An 18,052-nucleotide genomic window follows, 5' to 3' on the forward strand; every position below is an offset into this window, starting at 1 on the left:
TATGAACTGTATCTCAATCTAAAACAACCTACACAAATTAAATAGTTTAAACTTATTTGACAGGCATATAAGCATTTCAAAATCATAATGAAATCCAATTATGTAGTGCATAATGTAGACAGGGATGAACTTTAACATTATGTAGACTTCTAACTAAAAGCTCCCTGTGGGGCAGCTATAAACCATGGATAAGTGCAGACTAGTTTTGTGGAACCTTTTGAAATCCAAGGGTCTGAAACAAAAGTTTTCAGGTAGGCACATCAAGTTTTTCTAAAATAAAGTTTCACATTAGTTATTTTGACATTTTTTTCATCAGATACCCTAACTCACATCAACAATAAATGTCATTTGTCCCCCCCAAAATATCCCCCAACCAAACCATTCAGATCCAGTACACTTAAATATATCACTCTCATGGAAGTGCTATCAGCATAGTTTTTGCAACTAGCCCAAAGCATATCTTTAAGAAGTTTTTATAATTGTGATGTTCATGTTTAATTATTATGCCAAACTGTCTTCTGATGAAGACAGCATTGTGCTTTAAACAAGGATGGAAATCTCAAAATAATCACCATAAAGCTTCTAAGACTTATGGGAGAATAAACTATGATGGCCCACAGATAATAAGATGAAATCCACAATGTTGGAATTATATATGTTAAGAGTGGCCCAGACTAGAAGACAAGCCCAAACCACCATTAGAAGAATGAAATATGATATGGTCCAAGATGTAGCCTTAAAGTTTTGTCTCAACCCTCAGTCTGAATTGTGAGGATTGATCTTCAGTTCAGTCCAGCCAGCAGAAATTGTGCAATTTTCCATTGAATTTATTGTACAGACTATGTACATACTAGAAGGTTCCTTTAGTGCTACACTGTTGTACTTTTTGTCCCAGCAATTTGAGGACGTGCAAATTCCACAAAGTCATCAATAAGTACAGGCCATGCTCCTTCTTCATCATAGTTAGACATGTCATCTGCAACCATTGTACTGAAGTCTAAAAGAAGATTCCAAGTATCTTTTGGTATTGAACGTTTATGATGCTCCAACAAAAATTTATTCCATAAGTCTAAGAATTTAAATCTTCCATTAAGCACTAAATTCCAGTAGGCAATGGCCATTTTTAGATCTAATCCTTTTTGTCCTGGGTTCTTTGCAAAATTAAAGGTAAACTGGTAAAAGTCTTTAAATCGTCCTGGTTCTTTCAATTCTTGTTCCATCTTGGGTATCTGGGATTTTAGTTTTTCTATGCTGTCACACCCTAATTCAGTCATGCCGTCCATAAACTCCTGTCTGGAGAACTCACACTGTGTCGCTGCTCTGAAGTTCCAAGCGATGATCAACACACTGATGCTGGCTGGGTTGAGTGCCAGGTCATCACAGAACTGCTGTATACCATCTATTCCAATTTTATTTTCATCTTGAGGATCTTTTTATCTATTGTAGAGTTGTTCTAACTTCTTCCTGTCCAGTGATGCTTTTACACTCTCTCGTATATAAAGTTCAGGATTTTGAAAAAAAATTGTCTGTTGCAACATCTAACTTCCAGTCATTTTGAGACAGACAACTTACTGCTGTTTTTTCACTAGATTGTGTAAAGATCATAAACTGACGAACTTTATCCTTCTGTGATGATTTCAACTTTTTCATGTTGGTGTCCTCCAGGCCAATGATAAAACATTTTAACTTTCATCATGTTTACTATTGAAGTTAGAAATTTTAATAAATTTGAGACTACTCTTCTTTTGTAATCTCCTCTTCAAATTCTTCACCTACTTAAATATTTTTATATTAGGACACTTATCTCTCCAGTAATTCACTTGTTCAGATTATAATATGCCAAATACTGAGTTAGTTTGAGGAAAAAGAAACATTAAGAGTTAGTAGAAGGTAAGTGTTAGTTTCTGCACTGATGAAAAATTATATTTATTTATAACAATGTAAAAATATTTTATGTATCAAGGCTTTGTCATATGTCACTAACACTTTTACTAATTTATAATGACAGTTCCTTTTTTGTAGGTTATGTCTTTTTTATAATTTGGTGGGATACAATTTCCATTCTGCTTTATTTAAAGGGAACATACTTTAAACCTTTGAGATATCTTTACCAAAAAATATCCTAGATGTCATCCTTTCTCAGTAATTTTATGTTTACTATTTATAATATTTTCCTTTTAAAAAATTTTTATTTACTCAGCATTATGTTTAATCTTTTAATTTTGTGAGTTTTCAGATCTTTTAATCATCTTGATATTCTTCTTATTGCAACATATTACTAAACCATTAATTCAATTCAATTAAAAAGCGTCATCCAAAAGTAATTATTCTACATGTATCATTTAGTGAATACCCCAGATGTCTGCATTTTACAGGAATCATAATTCTTTCAGTTTATTAGTCTGTGAATTTTTATATTTGCTACAAAATGTTAGAAACATATTTATTTTCTAATTATTTATGAAGTATCCCAATAACATATATTAGTAGTGTCTCAATTTTTGCTATTTATAAATGTACATCTATCATATATTGACCCTTATAAATATCATAATTTGTGAACCAGAAAGAATACAGGACTTAAAATGCTTGCTTTGCATATGACCATCCCTTTATCTGTCCTCTCTCAACATCAGGAGTGTCACTGAGCATAGAGATATGATCATATTTGGTATGACTCCCAAGGCACAAGAGTCAGAATTTGTTTCCAAGTTTCTAATTTTTCTTTTGGTCTCTAAAGCCAAAGCACAGTGTTCATTATCAAATGAAAATTATTTATACTGTTTCTTTATACTGTAGTTTATACTGTATGTATTTATGCCTACACAGAGTTTATATTGGACATATTAATACTATACCTTAGTACATGGCCATGAAAATAATAGCAATTATTTGCCCAGTTATCTTGGTTACTTTCACTTTCTCTCTATTATTCTAGGATAATTTTATTGTAAATATCCAAAACACAAACAAAACTCCCATGGAGATTTTGATGGGAATGTCCAGAATTTTAGACAGTAAACCTATTACATAAAATTTACTCTTGCTTTTTCTTAGTTGCTTAGCAAATCTACCTAGTTATCACTTAATCTACAGTCCCTTAATAAGCTTAAACTTCATGCTTCCAACTCCCAGTACCTAAAATACAACTATCCTCAAGGTCAACTCTCATAAACCAAGAGAGCTGTGTGATAAAATGAAAAGCTTCTATTAAACGGAAACAAAAAACTTAACTTTATTATCCAGGTTTTCTTAACAGTATCTACTTATAAATTAGGGTAAAATGTAACTTTTATTGATAAAAATGATAACAGCCTATATATTTTTATTGCAAATGAAAAGCTTTTGGGGTATTTTATGATTCTTGAAAGATGTCATTAGCTTCATCTGAAATAGCTTTCCTCTAGAGAAGAGAAAAAATAAAGCTTCCTGAACTCTTTTGTTGCTGTTGTTATTGTTTGTTCATTTTTGGTTTTGAGCTACTTCTGGTGGCACTCAGGGGTTACTCTTGGCTCTGCATTCACACTCAAAACTTGTTCCTGGCAATCTTAGGGGACCATATGGGATGCCTGGAATTGACCAGGGCTTGGTTGAATGCAAGTCAAACAACTTAGCCACCTTGCTATTGTTTGGGCCTGCGCCTGAATTCTTGGTAATAATTTGTAAAAAGGGGCTTTGGGTTTAAATATCCATCTCCTGGATATTTTATCTGGATATGGCTCTGCACAATTTAGTTTCTTCCAAATATTCTAATTGACCCTCATTGCTCATATAAGTAGCTGTTTGGCCTGGAACATTTTTCTTGTTTTCTCACCATTTTCTTTGTATACAGACATATAAAAAATGCAAACTGAAGAGTATCACAAGCAAATATATGAGTTCTTTTTTATGAGCCTAAAGAAAAGAAATTTAAAATTAAACTGCTCTAAAATTTCCAGGCAATTAGCTTATAGAGAACCACATTTTCTGTAAATCATGATAAATCTGGAAAATTTAATTGCTACATGTGAACAGCCACTCATAAACAATAGTAATTTGTTTCAGTTACTTTTATTCCATTCCAAAATATGCATATTTTAATAACAGAATAGTTTTACATTTATTTAAACACCATAATTACAAAATTGTTCATGATTGAGTTTCGTTCAATGTGTACCTCCCTTCACCTTACCAATCACCAGTGTCCCCAGTATTGCTCCCACTCCCCTCCCTATCTGCCTCTGGGCATACATTTCACTTCTCTTTCTCTCTTTTCCACTTTTTTCCATTTATTCCCTTTTTGACACTGTTGCCCTATTTCTAATGACGGGGTATCATACCATGTCTATCAACTTATCTCCTTTCAGCATTGTGCTTGTGTCCAGAGTGATTAATTTCAACCATCATGGTCATAGTGGACCCTTATTTATCCTAACTGCAATTTTAGCTCTTTATTCAAGCTTTCTGCCAGAGACTGGTCATACTGACCTTCATCTCTATTGTCTCTATTGTTTCTAGATATTATTACCATACTATCTTTTGCTTTTCTTTTCTGTTTTATAATAATTTATAATAATTCTTTAAGCACTGTGATTACAAAAATGTTCATGGTTGGGTTTTAGCCATCAAATGTACATTACCCTTCACCAGTTTAACTTTTTCCAGCCACCAACATTCTCCATTTTTCTCCTCCTTCATCGCCTGTCTGTCTTTGGACAGGTATTCTATTTCTCTCTCTCACTCTCACTGTTGTGGTAGCTGTTAGTGCAGTTATTTCTCTAACTGAGCTCAATGTTTTTTTGTGGTAAATTTAATATCAGGGTCTGATTCTTCCAGTCCTCATCTCTTATTATCTATGGGTATTATTATCATACTGTCTTTTATTTTTCTTAAATCCCACAGATGAATGTGACTATTCTATGTTGATCTCTCTCCTTCTGATTCATTTCACATAGCATAATAGTTCCCATGTCCATGCATGTATCCCACAAACAAGTGAAATTATTCCAAATAGCATAGCATATTTTTTTAGTTGTTTTTTTTTTTTTGATGGGTGGGGGCATCACACCTGGTGGTGCTCGGGAGCCACTATTGGCTCTGCAATCAGAAGTTGCTCCTGGCAGGCTTAGGGGACTATATGGGATGCCAGTATTCGAACCGGGATCCGTCCTCTGTTGGCTATGTGTAAGGCAAAAGCCCTTACCACTGTGCTATCGCTCAGGCCCCCAAATAGCATGTTTTTTTTTAAATAATTTTTTAATAGTCGGGAGGAGGGTGCTGAATCCTGGACACCACTTTGGTCTATGATTTAGCCTTCTGGAGTCTGCAAAATGACTCCCCGTAGTTCCATATCAGGAAATGCATTTGAATGGGAACTAATCTGAAACCTAGTATGGTAGCAACCACAGTTAAACAATGAAGGAAGGAAGAGGCCAAGAGGCCACTGAAGTAAACAAGTAGGAAAAGAGTACTGGTCTCTTCCCAGTCTGAGAGTCCATCCTTTCATTTTTCTTTTCAATATATATAGTATGCTCCAGTGCGGTTTTTAAAATGGAGACCAATGAGAAAAATAAATCACCAGTGAATGTCTCAACATACACCAGTGCTGCATCGGCCCTCCCTCCTCTCCATGCGTTTCCTCCCTTAGTGTAGGGAGTAGGGAGAGAAAGGGGGAAAGCCTGAGAACCACTATAGAGTCCACCTGAGCCGGCACCCAGGGAAGGCCTTGAGTCCAGGGGAGAAATAGGGGAATGGCTGGGGGCCTGCCAAGCCTCCCAGCACCACCCCCCCCAAGCTAGGGAGAAGGCCTCCAGAGTGGCGAGTCCCCTAACCCCATAACTGGGAAGAGCTGGCCTCCCGAATCAGAGAGAACCGGAAGCCAGATATCTACCCGGCTCCTCCCCTTGCTCCTCCCCATAGAGTAGGGAGGGGGAAGCCCAAATAGCATGTTTTTTAAAAGTCAATAAAATCCACTAAATCTTCTTAATCCAATACTTTATTATACATGTTATATTTGTTTGACTACTGTCCTCTCAAGAACTAGGCTGAAGGGAATCAAGTAGTCCATCTTAAATAAAGCATAAAATACAATTCCAGTGAAAAATAGTTGAATAGTTGAATAATCCTTTTGTGAGTCATAGGATGGAAAACTATGCCTGAAATGGGAAAAATGCTCAGTGAATCTTACTCTGTGATGCATAGGTATTCCTCTATAAACCGATCTCAGCTTTGGTACCCTTGAACCCACCCACTCCTTAAATGTTTAGCTTCTTTTTCACCCTGGTGATTTATTTGGAAACTAGCATGAGATTTCACATTTGAAAGGAATTCCCCAACTATAAAAAATCACTTCAACTTTTTCTCTGAACTACCTCCCATAGTAACCTACACTCATGCTCAGGAATCATCACTGAGTGACAGAAATCTCAATGCATCCATATACAGATTCTATATTCACATAATTCCAACATGATTATGTGTAATTTGCTTGAGTAAATAAATAAGTATGCATAAACATGTAATTAAATAACTTATTATTATTATTTTTTAAATTATTTAAACACCTTAATTACATACATGATTGTGTTTGGGTTTCAGTCATGTAAAGAACACCACCCATCACCAGTGCAACATTCCCATCACCAATGTCCCAAGTCTCCCTTCTCCCCACCCGACCCCCGCCTGTACTCTAGACAGGCTCTCCATTTTCCTCATACATTCTCGTTATTAGGACAGTTCAAAATGTAGTTATTTCCCTAACTAAACTCATCACTCTTTGTGGTGAGCTTCCTGAGGTGAGCTGGAGCTTCCAGCTCTTTTCTCTTTTGTGTCTGAAAATTATTATTACAAGGGTGTCTTTCATTTTTCTTAAAACCCATAGATGAGTGAGACCATTCTGCGTTTTTCTCTCTCTCTCTCTGACTTATTTCACTCAGCATAATAGATTCCGTGTACATCTATGTACAGGAAACTTTCATGACTTCATCTCTCCTGACAGCTGCATAATATTCCATTGTGTATATGTACCACAGTTTCTTTAGCCATTCGTCTGTTGAAGGGCATCTTGGTTGTTTCCAGAGTCTTGCTATGGTAAATAGTGCTGCAATGAATATAGGTGTAAGGAAGGGGTTTTTGTATTGTATTTTTATGTTCCTAGGGTATATTCCTAGGACTGGTATAGCTGGATCGTATGGGAGCTCGATTTCCACTTTTTGGAGGAATCTCCATATCGCTTTCCATAAAGGTTGAACTAGACGGCATTCCCACCAGCAGTGGATAAGAGTTCCTTTCTCTCCACATCCCCGCCAACACTGTTTATTCTCATTCTTTGTGATGTGTGCCATTCTCTGGGGTGTGAGGTGGTACCTCAGAGTTGTTTTGATTTGCATCTCCCTGATGATTAGTGATGTGGAACATTTTTTCATGTGTCTTTTGGCCATGTGTATTTCTTCTTTGTCAAAGTGTCTGTTCATTTCTTCTCCCCATTTTTTGATGGGGTTAGATCTTTTTTTCTTGTAAAGTTCTGTCAGTGCCTTGTATATTTTGGAGATTAGCCCCTTATCTGATGGGTATTGGGTGAATAGTTTCTCCCACTCAGTGGGTGGCTCTTGTATCCTGGGCACTATTTCCTTTGAGGTGCAGAAGCTTCTCAGCTTAATATATTCCCATCTGTTAATCTCTGCTTTCACTTGCTTGGAGAGTGCAGTTTCCTCCTTGAAGATGCCTGTAATGTCCTGGAGTGTTTTGCCTATGTGCTGTTCTATATATCTTATGGTTTGGGGGCTGATATCGAGGTCTTTCATCCATTTGGATTTACCCTTCGTACATGATGTTAGCTGGGGGTCTAAGTTCAATTTTTTGCAAGTGGCTATCCAATTGTGCCAACACCACTTGTTGAAGAGGCTTTCCCTGCTCCATTTAGGATTTCCTGCTCCTTTATCAAAAATTAGGTGGTTGTATGTCTGGGTAACATTTTCTGAGTATTCAAGCCTATTCCACTGATCTGAGGACCTGTCCTTATTCCAATACATGCCGTTTTGATAACTATTGCTTTGTAGTACAGTTTAAAGTTGGGGAAAGTAATTCCTCCCATATTCTTTTTCCCAATGATTGCTTTAGCTATTCGAGGGTGTTTATTGTTCCAAATGAATTTCAAAAGTGTCTGATCCACTTCTTTGAAGAATGTCATGGGTATCTTTAGAGGGATGGCATTAAATCTGTATAATGCCTTAGAGAGTATTGCCATTTTTATGATGTTAATCCTGCCAATCCATGAGCAGCGTATGCATTTCCATTTTCGTGTGTCCTCTCTTATTTCTTGGAGCAGAGTTTTATAGTTTTCCTTGTATAGGTCCTTCACATATTTAGTCAAGTTGATTCCAAGATATTTGAGTTTGTGTGGCACTATTGTGAATGGGGATGTTTTCTTAATTTTTATTTCATCCTTATTACTAGTGGTGTATAGAAAGGCCATTGATTTTTCTGTGTTAATTTTGTAGCCTGCCACCTTGCTATATGAGTCTATTGTTTCTAGAAGCTTTTTGGTAGAGTCTTTAGGGTTTTCTAAGTAGAGTATCATGTCATCTGCAAACAGTGAGAGCTTGACTTCTTCCTTTCCTATCTGGATTCCCTTGATATCCTTTTCTTGCCTAATCGCTATAGCAAGTACTTCCAGTGCTATGTTGAATAGGAGTGGTGAGAGAGGACAGCCTTGTCTTGTGCCAGAATTTAGAAGGAAGGCTTTCAGTTTTTCTCCATTGAGGATAATATTTGCCACTGGCTTGTGGTAGATGGCCTTCACTATATTGAGAAAGGTTCCCTCCATTCCCATCTTGCTGAGAGTTTTGATCAAGAATGGGTGTTGGACCTTATCAAATGCTTTCTCTGCATCTATTGATACGATCATGTGGTTTTTATTTTTCTTGTTATTGATGTTGTGTATTATGTTGACAGATTTACGGATGTTAAACCAGCCTTGCATTCCTGGGATGAAACCTACTTGATCGTAGTGGATGATCTTTTTAACGAGGCATTGAATCCTATTTGCCAGGATTTTGTTGAGGATCTTTGCATCTGCATTCATCAGTGATATTGGTCTGTAATTTCCTTTTTTGGTAGCATCTCTGTCTGGTTTAGGTATCAAGGTGATGTTGCCTTCATAAAAGCTATTTGGAAGTGTTTCTGTTTGTTCAATTTCATGAAAGAGCCTTGCCAAGATTGGCAGTAGTTCCTCTTGGAAAGTTTGATAGAATTCATTAGTGAATCCATCTGGACCTGGGCTTTTGTTTTTCGGCAGACTTTTGATTACTGTTTTAATTTCATCAATGGTGATGGGGGTGTTTAGATATGCTACATCCTCTTCCTTCAACCGTGGAAGATTATAAGAGTCCAAGAATTTATCCATTTCTTCCAGGTTCTCATTTTTAGTGGCGTAGAGTTTTTCAAAGTAGTTTCTGATTACCCTTTGAATCTCTGTCATATCAGTAGTGATCTCTCCTTTTTCATTCCTGATACGAGTTATCAAGTTTCTCTCTCTCTCTTTCTTTGTTAGGTTTGCCAGTGGTCTATCAATCTTGTTTATTTTTTTTAAGGAACCAACTTCTGCTTTCTTTGATCTTTCGGATTGTTTTTTGAGTTTCCACTTCGTTGATTTCTGCTCTCAGCTTTGTTATTTCCTACTGTCTTCCTATTCTTGGGTCCTTTTGTTGAGCATTTTCTAGTTCTATTAGCTGTGTCATTAAGCTACTCAGGTAAGCTCCTTCTTCCTTCCTGATGTGTGCTTGCAAAGCTATAAATTTTCCTCTCAGTATTGCTTTTGCTGTGTCCCATAAGTTCTGATAGTTTGTGTCGTTATTGTCATTTGTTTCCAGGAACCTTTTTATTTCCTCCTTGATTTCATCTCGGACCCACTGGTTATTGAGCATGAGGCTGTTTAACTTCCAGGTGTTAAAGTGTTTCTTCTGAATCCCTTTGGAGTTCACAAATAATTTCAGAGCCTTGTGGTCAGCGAAGGTAGTCTGCAAAATTTCTATCCTCTTGACCTTATGGAGGTATGTTTTATGTGCCAGCATGTAGTCTATCCTGGAGAATGTCCCATGTACATTGGAGAAGAATGTGTATCCAGGTTTCTGGGGATGGAGTGTCCTGTATATATCCACTAGGCCTCTTTCTTCCATTTCTCTCCTCAGGTCTAGTATATTCTTGCTGGGTTTCAGTCTGGTTGACCTATCCAGTGTTGACAAAGCCGTGTTATGGTCCCCCACAATTATTGTGTTGTTGTTGATATTATTTTTCAGATTTCTCAACAGTTGTATTAAATATTTTGCTGGCCCCTCATTCGGTGCATATATGTTTAGGAGACTGAATTCTTCCTGCTCTACGTACCCCTTGATTAATATAAAATGTCCGTCTTTGTCCCTTACAACCTTCCTGAGTATAAAGTTTGCATTATCTGATATTAGTATGGCCACTCCAGCTTTTTTATGGGTGTTGTTTGCTTGGATAATTTTTCTCCAGCCTTTTATTTTGAGTCTATGTTTTTTCTGACTATTCAGGTGCGTTTCTTGTAGGCAGCAGAAGGTTGGATTGAGTTTTTTGATCCATTTATCCACTCTGTGTCTCTTAACTGGTGCATTTAGTCCATTGACGTTGAGAAAGAGAATTTTCCTGGGATTTAACGCCATATTTATTTCAAAATTTGGTGTGTCTTTTGGGTAGTCTTGTCTTAGATTAGGTCTTTCAGTTTTTCTCTTAAGACTGGTTTTGTGTCTGTGAAGTTTCTGAGCTGTTTTTTGTCTGTGAAACCATGTATTCTTCTGTCAAACCGGAAAGTGAGTTTTGCTGGGTATAGTATTCTGGGTGAAGCATTCATTTCATTCAGTCTTGTCACAATATCCCACTACTGCTTTCTGGCATTGAGTGTTTCTGGTGACAGGTCTGCTGTAAATCTCAGGGAAGCTTGCTTGAACATGATTTCCCCTTTTGATCTTGCTGTTTTCAGAATTCTGTCTCTATCTGTGGGATTTGTCATTGTGACTAGGATGTGTCTTGGGGTGGTTTTTCTGGGGTCTCTTTTGGTTGGTACTCTTCGGGCATGCAGGATTTGATCACATATATTCTTTAGCTCCGGAAGTTTCTCTTTTTTTTTTTTTTTTTTTTTTTGGTTTTTGGGCCACACCCGGTAACGCTCAGGGGTTACTCCTGGCTATGCGCTCAGAAGTTGCTCCTGGCTTGGGGGACCATATGGGACACCGGGGGATCGAACCGCGGTCCGTCCAAGGCTAGCGCAGGCAAGGCAGGCACCTTACCTTTAGCGCCACCGCCCGGCCCCAAAGTTTTCTTTCTTTCTTTTTTTTTTTTTTTTTGTTTTTTGGGCCACACCCAGTGATGCTCAGGGGTTACTCCTGGCTATGCGCTCAGAAGTCGCTCCTGGCTTGGGGGACCATATGGGACACCGGGGGATCGAACCGCGGTCCGTCCAAGGCTAGCGCAGGCAAGGCAGGCACCTTACCTCTAGCGCCACCGCCCGGCCCCGGAAGTTTCTCTTTAATGATGTTCTTGACCATTTATTCTTCCTGGAAATTTTCTTCCTGGGTCTCTGGGACTCCAATGATTCTTAAGTTGTTTCTGTTGATCTTATAATAGACTTCTATTTTCATCTGTTCCCATTCTTTGACTAATTTTTCCATTGTCTGCTCATTTGCTTTAAGTTTTTTGTCCAATCTCTCCTGCTGTATGGAATTGTTATGTATCTCATCTTCCACAGCACCAAGTCTATTCTCAGCTTCTGATACCCTGTCCCAGGGCTTATCCATTTTGTCATTCACTTTGTTTACTGACTTTTTCAGTCCTGTTAGTTGACATGTTATTTCAGTTTGGAATTTTGTGATTTCTGTCTTCATATTTTCTTGGTTCTTATTAGTGTTCTGTTCAACTCGATCCATGGTTTCTTGGAGTCCGTTGAGCATCTTCCATATTGCTAGTCTAAAGTCCTTATCTGAGAGGTTGATTAGTTGGTTGGTCATTATCTGGTCCTCAGAATTGTCATCTTCATTCTCTATGTCTGATGCTGGCCTGTGTTGTTTCCCCATTGTCACACTTGTATTGTGGGTTTTTCTAGGTGTTGTGGTGGTATTCATTGTCTATATGATGCAGGCAGCACACTCCTCTGGCTCCTCCCTTTCTGGATGGGCTGACTTGCCTCTAAGGGAGGGGAGTCCTCCGTGGATGAAGCCTCACACTGGGTCAAATCTTAGGCCCGAGCATGCAACAGAGAAGACAGTCCGGAGAGAAATGTTTGCTTCTGTGATATAGCGCCGTTCTTAGTGTGATTTTTCCTCCTTGTTGCAATGGAGTTCTTTCCTTAGAAAGAGTGCACGGCCGCGTAGCGAAGCGGAGCGGCCGTGCTCTGCTGGAGCCTCTTTTTGCCCCACTCGCAAGAGTTTTACGCAAGAGGACAGTAGACAGACATAGACAGGTTACACTCACAGTTTTTCACAGTTGGGCCCCACTGGGCCGGTGTACTTTCGCGGATTTTCCCCGCCTGGTGTCACACTTATTATTTTATTTTATTGAAACCATTGTGATTTAGAGTCCTTTATAGCTGAACTTCAGATATACAGTGAGCCAGGGCCCTTCCCACCACCAGTGTCAAGTTCCCTCCACGTATGGTCCCAGAGAGCATCCTATCCCACCACCTTTTCCTTCTGGCCTGGTAGTGTAACAGGTCCCTTTGAGTTTAGAATATTGAAGTTTAAGACTCTTTATTCTATTGTCTTGTCTTTGGCTTGAATTTTTAGTTCTGTCCTTTTTTTGTTTTCTCCACCAATACATCTGTGACTATTTGGCCCCTGGCTCCCAATATTTCTTTCTTTCTTTTTTCTTAGTTTTATAGAAAAATGCAGAAATATGTGGTAAAAAAAAAGTTATATGTGTCTCAAAATTCTTTGAAAATGCAGGAGCCCCAATTTACAAAAAAGGAAAAAACATAAAAAAGGAGAGTAAAACTCTTTTGATGTACTGATTTCTTTCAATATAGCTAAGTTTAATGTTGCAGATAAGCAGTCCAAAATTAATTTTTATTAATTAGAATAAACTTAGTAATGTTTGTGACGTTTAGAGCCAAGAAAATAGGGTCAGGAAAGCAGTATACAAACCTGCTTTTCTTCCATGCAGTTGATTTGGTTATATTTTTGATAGTACAGATGGTTCCCTGAACCCAGCCAAGAAGGCAACATCAGAAAAAAAAAACCAAACAGGAATAAGCCTCAAAAAGTGTAGTCTCAAAATTAAAACATTACATAAGGCATATGGAATCTTATAGATAACAGAAGTTTATAGTTTTGTGTTGTAACAGCCCTGTGCTGAGTATAGTTTCATTTAATTATACAACTTTAGAGAGTAGTATTCTCATTTTATAGATGAAGATGGGGAAGGTTAAGTAACTTGCCAAAAGTTACATAACTAGCATAGAGGATTAGTGTTTAAATTCAAGTCCCTTAACTCAAAACTTAAGTGTCTAAACAGTATGTAATTCTGTCTTGTAGCTTATCCTAGGCAGTTCCTACCCAAGACCCAGAGTTTGTGATACTATAACTATCTGATAATTATGATGAATAACTCACATAGATACACAGATATCATCTAAAGTTTGTGGTAATAATCATAAATCCTTTCTGGACTAAAAGTAACTTGCAGACAAAAGGTCCTGATTTAGAAATGCCAGGTTTTAGAGCCAAAAATATAGGATAAGGGTTGGGGCCAGAGCAGTGGCACAGCGGTAGAGTATTTGCCTTGCATGCGGCTGACCTAGGACAGACTGCAGTTAGACACAACCCCCCCTGCAGTCCCATATGGTCCCCAAGTCAGGAGCGATTTCTGAGTGTAGAGCCAGGAGTAACCCCTGAGCATCACTGGGTGTGGCCCCAAAACAAAAACAAAAGATAAGACAAGGGTTAAGATGCTTGCTTTGCATATGGCTGACCTCAATTTGGTATCCAGCAGTGGTATATGGCCATCTGAGCACTAAAAAGGAGTGATACCTGAGCACAGAGCCAGGAGTAAACTCTGAGCATAACTGAGTCAACCCCTATCCCCCAAATCAGACCATAAGAATGCCAGGTTTACAAATGAGCAGATAAAATAAGTTTTAGGTAAGCAGTGATGTTTAAGATATCAGTATGTCTGTATTTATGATATGGTTCTGGCCAATATCTCTGCTTCTCCCCATACAATTGACTACTTCGTGGTCATATTTCCTTTAGCCCCAAATATAAGTAGTAGATTAAATGAACTAATGTATCCCCCTCTCTGAATTTATATTTTAATAGAATAAATAAATATAAATTTATTTCTATTGAAATATAAAGTCATAGAGGATAGAGTGTTTGGATACCAAAGGATAAGTAAAATTGTATGTTCACAAAATTTTGAAGTTATTCTCATTTTCTCATATTATTAGTCCTCAGCCCAAACTTCAGATCAGAAAGTCTGTCATTTTTATTCTATTGTTTGCAGGGTGCTCAGTTTCACTCTCAAAATATAAAGACCAGAAGGACATAATTTTCAGACATCTGAGGACATAATTTAGTCATAAATGCTTTGTATCAGGACAGTCTTAAAGCCTGTGCTGGGGATCAGGCAAAAAAAAATATCATGATTCCATCTAAAATTAATTACCGGCTGGTTTGTCATTACTAAGTTCACAGTGGCCTTGAAAAATATTGTCCTTCGAGGTATGCCAAGTCAAAATCATGTAAAGTGCTATTTAATTGAGCCTCTGAGCTTGAAAGCAGCCAACTCTATCATATTAATTCTGAGATAGTCACATCAGTAAATGCTCAATAAATAACTTGTTGAGTGATTGACTGAGAGGATATTGAAAGGGTACTGGGTGCTTCCTTTGCTGTATAACTAGATATCATTTGCCAGGGAAAACCCAGCAGGGCATCAGAAAGCAGTTGGATGAGTGATTGAAATTATTCAGGCAAGTAAAATAAAGAGAAATGCCTTTATCTAGATTCTCTGCTGGATGTTTAAGCCTTTGCAATGATGTTACCCTAGCAATGAGAGCAAAAAAAAATGAATGACCCAGGACTGCAACCTTGGGCCTTTGCCAACAATATTGGGGGAGGCCATAAGTGATAGTTAATTTAGACTTTTTAGATTTTTGATAAGTAATTATAAAGTCATAAAATTATTTATTAAATGTTTCCATTTTTCTGAATGAGGTGTCTATGAACTTAAGCATAAAGAAACTTCAGTCTTCTACAGCTTCTTAACTTTGCTGCCAACAGGTTAATTCTGGTTAATCAGAATAGCTCTTTTTCTGCCAAAAAACTACCATTCTTCTTGCCATTCATTCTTTTACATAGTGAAAAGTTAAATGATAAATAAATAACTAGTACTTGTAATTTGACTTGTTATTTACTAAGCCAGGTTCTGGTAATCTCTAGGTAGAGAAAGAAATAAAAGTGTTAGCTAAGTGCTTTTATAGGGACAGAGAAAAAGGATAGTCTTCACCTATGTAAATCAACCATCAAGTATTACATAGAGAAGATGTCGTCTAAGTTGAGATTTGAAAAATAAAGTTATCAGGGAACTAGAAATGACATTCAAGAAAGGAGGTATAAGATCATTCTGCTCTTTCATGCACAGCTATTGGGATCTTGGAATATATGGGATGTAGGAAGACTGAAGAAGCCAGATGTGATGGCTAGTAAGTACCATAAAGGAATGATGAATAGAGGAAAAAGTATTAAACTATTTTAAAAGAAGCATATATATCTTGTGGACAAATGTTGAGAAGAAATTAAGAAAAATAATGTTTTTTTTCTCAGGAAAAGAATTCTAAGAACTAGAACATATGTTTTTGCATTCTGGACTCCCGCATTTGATGCCCAGGAACAACCCCTACACCCTATGCCAGGAGAGGCTATATATGATTCCTAATCCCCCCAAAAATTTAAATTATAAGCACAGATTCTGGGGCCGGCGAGGTGGCGCTAGAGGAAAGGTGTCTGCCCTGCTAGTGCTAGCCAAGGAAGGACAGCGGTTCGATTCCCCGGTGTCTCATATGGTCCCCCCAAGCCAGAGGCAATTTCTGAGCGCTTAGCCAGGAGTAACCCCTGAGCATCAAACGGGTGTGGCCCTAAAAACAAAAATCAAAACAAACAAAAAAAAAGCACTGACTCCTGCCCTATAGAAGATTTTCTTGAGTATGATAGAGATATGCTACACTTGTATATGCTAGTATTTTCAGCACTGTTTTATTATAGTACAAATCAATTATTCTGTACTCAATATTTTATTTTTATTAGTTCTTGGTTGTCTCTTTCTTCAGCAAGAACTCTTTAAAGTATTATTTAGTTAATCACACTTTACAAATGCCTTGTCTATTCATCTTATTTACTTTAAGCTTGGGAGAAAAATGTGGTTCTTTCTACATACCCTATCATTTGCAGTTATGTTCTATCAAGAGTAAACAGTTAATTTCTTATGTGCCTTGAAGCTGTCAGTATCCAACTAAGAATCTGTCATATCAAGACCAAAAATCCCTTATTAAAAGTTTGGATCAGGAATATTATTCTTCATATTCTTACATATCTTCCCATAATACATTGTTTCAAAGGGTCTTGATAGTCTTCAAAAATAGTAATTGTACATGAATTCTGTTTTATTTATCTTAATGTTCTTTGGCTGAAAGTTCAAAGTTAAGATATCAGCAAGGGTACTTCTTCTTAGAATTATGTTATGGGTGATTGTCCATCCACTGTAACTTTATCTTGTCCTCTTTCTTTGCATCTTTGTTCTCATAATTAAAAATAAAAAATTAAAAAAATAGTGATGGACACCCAACATTCTCTGTCGTATGAAACATCTAACCTCACAGTCCCAGCACTAATCTCAAAGAAATGTTAAGCTTCTGAATTACTCCACTTCCACAGCTCCTGGAGCATGCAGCCACTTATGTGATGCACGATGCCTTCTAAATTAACAATATTGAAAACCCAGTAGGAGAAAAGCAAATGGCAAATTTGCAGAGAAGTCCACTAAAATCAATAAGCAAAAACAATGACACAGATGGATCAACTAGCACCAAACCATGCATTAAATCCTTAGACAATGACTGTGGTAACACCTTTGTGAGATATGTTTTAACAAGCAATATAAAGTAAATTATTTTCTGCCTCCTAAGGGGAAAGCGTGGGAGATGGGTAGCATGCTGAGAGCATTGAAAGGAAGGTCACACTGGTGGTAGTTTTGATGACAGAGTACACTGAAACAACTGTATTATAATCAACTTTGTAAATCACAGTTTTAAATAAAGATTAAAACATAAAAAATAATGATAGAACCTATATTACCTTTTATATTGATAAAGCTCTGAAATTGGTTCCTAAGTCTTAACTGAATCTTTTCTCTGTCTATCTCTCTCTACTAGAATGAGTTAAAGTTCCAAATTAGAAACAGATGAGGGAAAAGATATAATTAGGTATCAGCAGAAACTGTTTTTTTGTTTTATATGACATGGTTCCTTTCATTGAATAGAATACATGAACTTTAGTTTAAAAATTAATGTGATCATAATTTTAATTTCAACAGCCTTTCTTTAACTGTTGCTACTACTTCATACACCGCTTCAAAGGGAACTGCCAGCATGATGACCACAGCCAGCAAGTCTTTCTCCTGTAATATCACTGAATCTGATCAACCTATTTTCCTTGCTACTTGAGATCGCAGGTAGAGAATGTCACATTCACTCAATATCATCTTTCTCCATGCACACAGAATTTAAAAAGGTGTTTCACAAATGCATATCCTATTTATAACAAATATCACAATAAGGGCCCGGAGAGATAGCACAGCGGTGTTTGCCTTGCAAGCAGCCGATCCAGGACCAAAGGTGGTTGGTTCAAATCCCGGTGTCCCATATGGTCCCCCTTGCCTGCCAGGAGCAACCCCTGAACACCACTGGGTGTGACCCAAAATCCAAAAAAAAAAAATACAAATATCACAATAAGATTCATTCCAGATAAGTGTTCATTCTATCACATATATAAAAGGCTATAACAAC

General features: G+C 37.4%; 1 protein-coding gene across 1 annotated transcript; it reads right to left on the reverse strand.

Moving 5' to 3' along the window:
• Positions 1-373: 373 nt before the first annotated feature.
• Positions 374-1,662, reverse strand: LOC126031092 (DCN1-like protein 1). Its single transcript, XM_049789373.1, is given in 2 exon segments — positions 374-1,520; positions 1,522-1,662. Coding segments are annotated over 2 exon segments (780 nt in total). The 5' UTR covers positions 1,651-1,662; the 3' UTR covers positions 374-869.
• Between the last annotated feature and the right edge of the window lie 16,390 nt (positions 1,663-18,052).

This window comes from Suncus etruscus, chromosome 15 (assembly GCF_024139225.1).
Source record: "Suncus etruscus isolate mSunEtr1 chromosome 15, mSunEtr1.pri.cur, whole genome shotgun sequence".
Classification (NCBI taxonomy): domain Eukaryota; kingdom Metazoa; phylum Chordata; class Mammalia; order Eulipotyphla; family Soricidae; genus Suncus; species Suncus etruscus.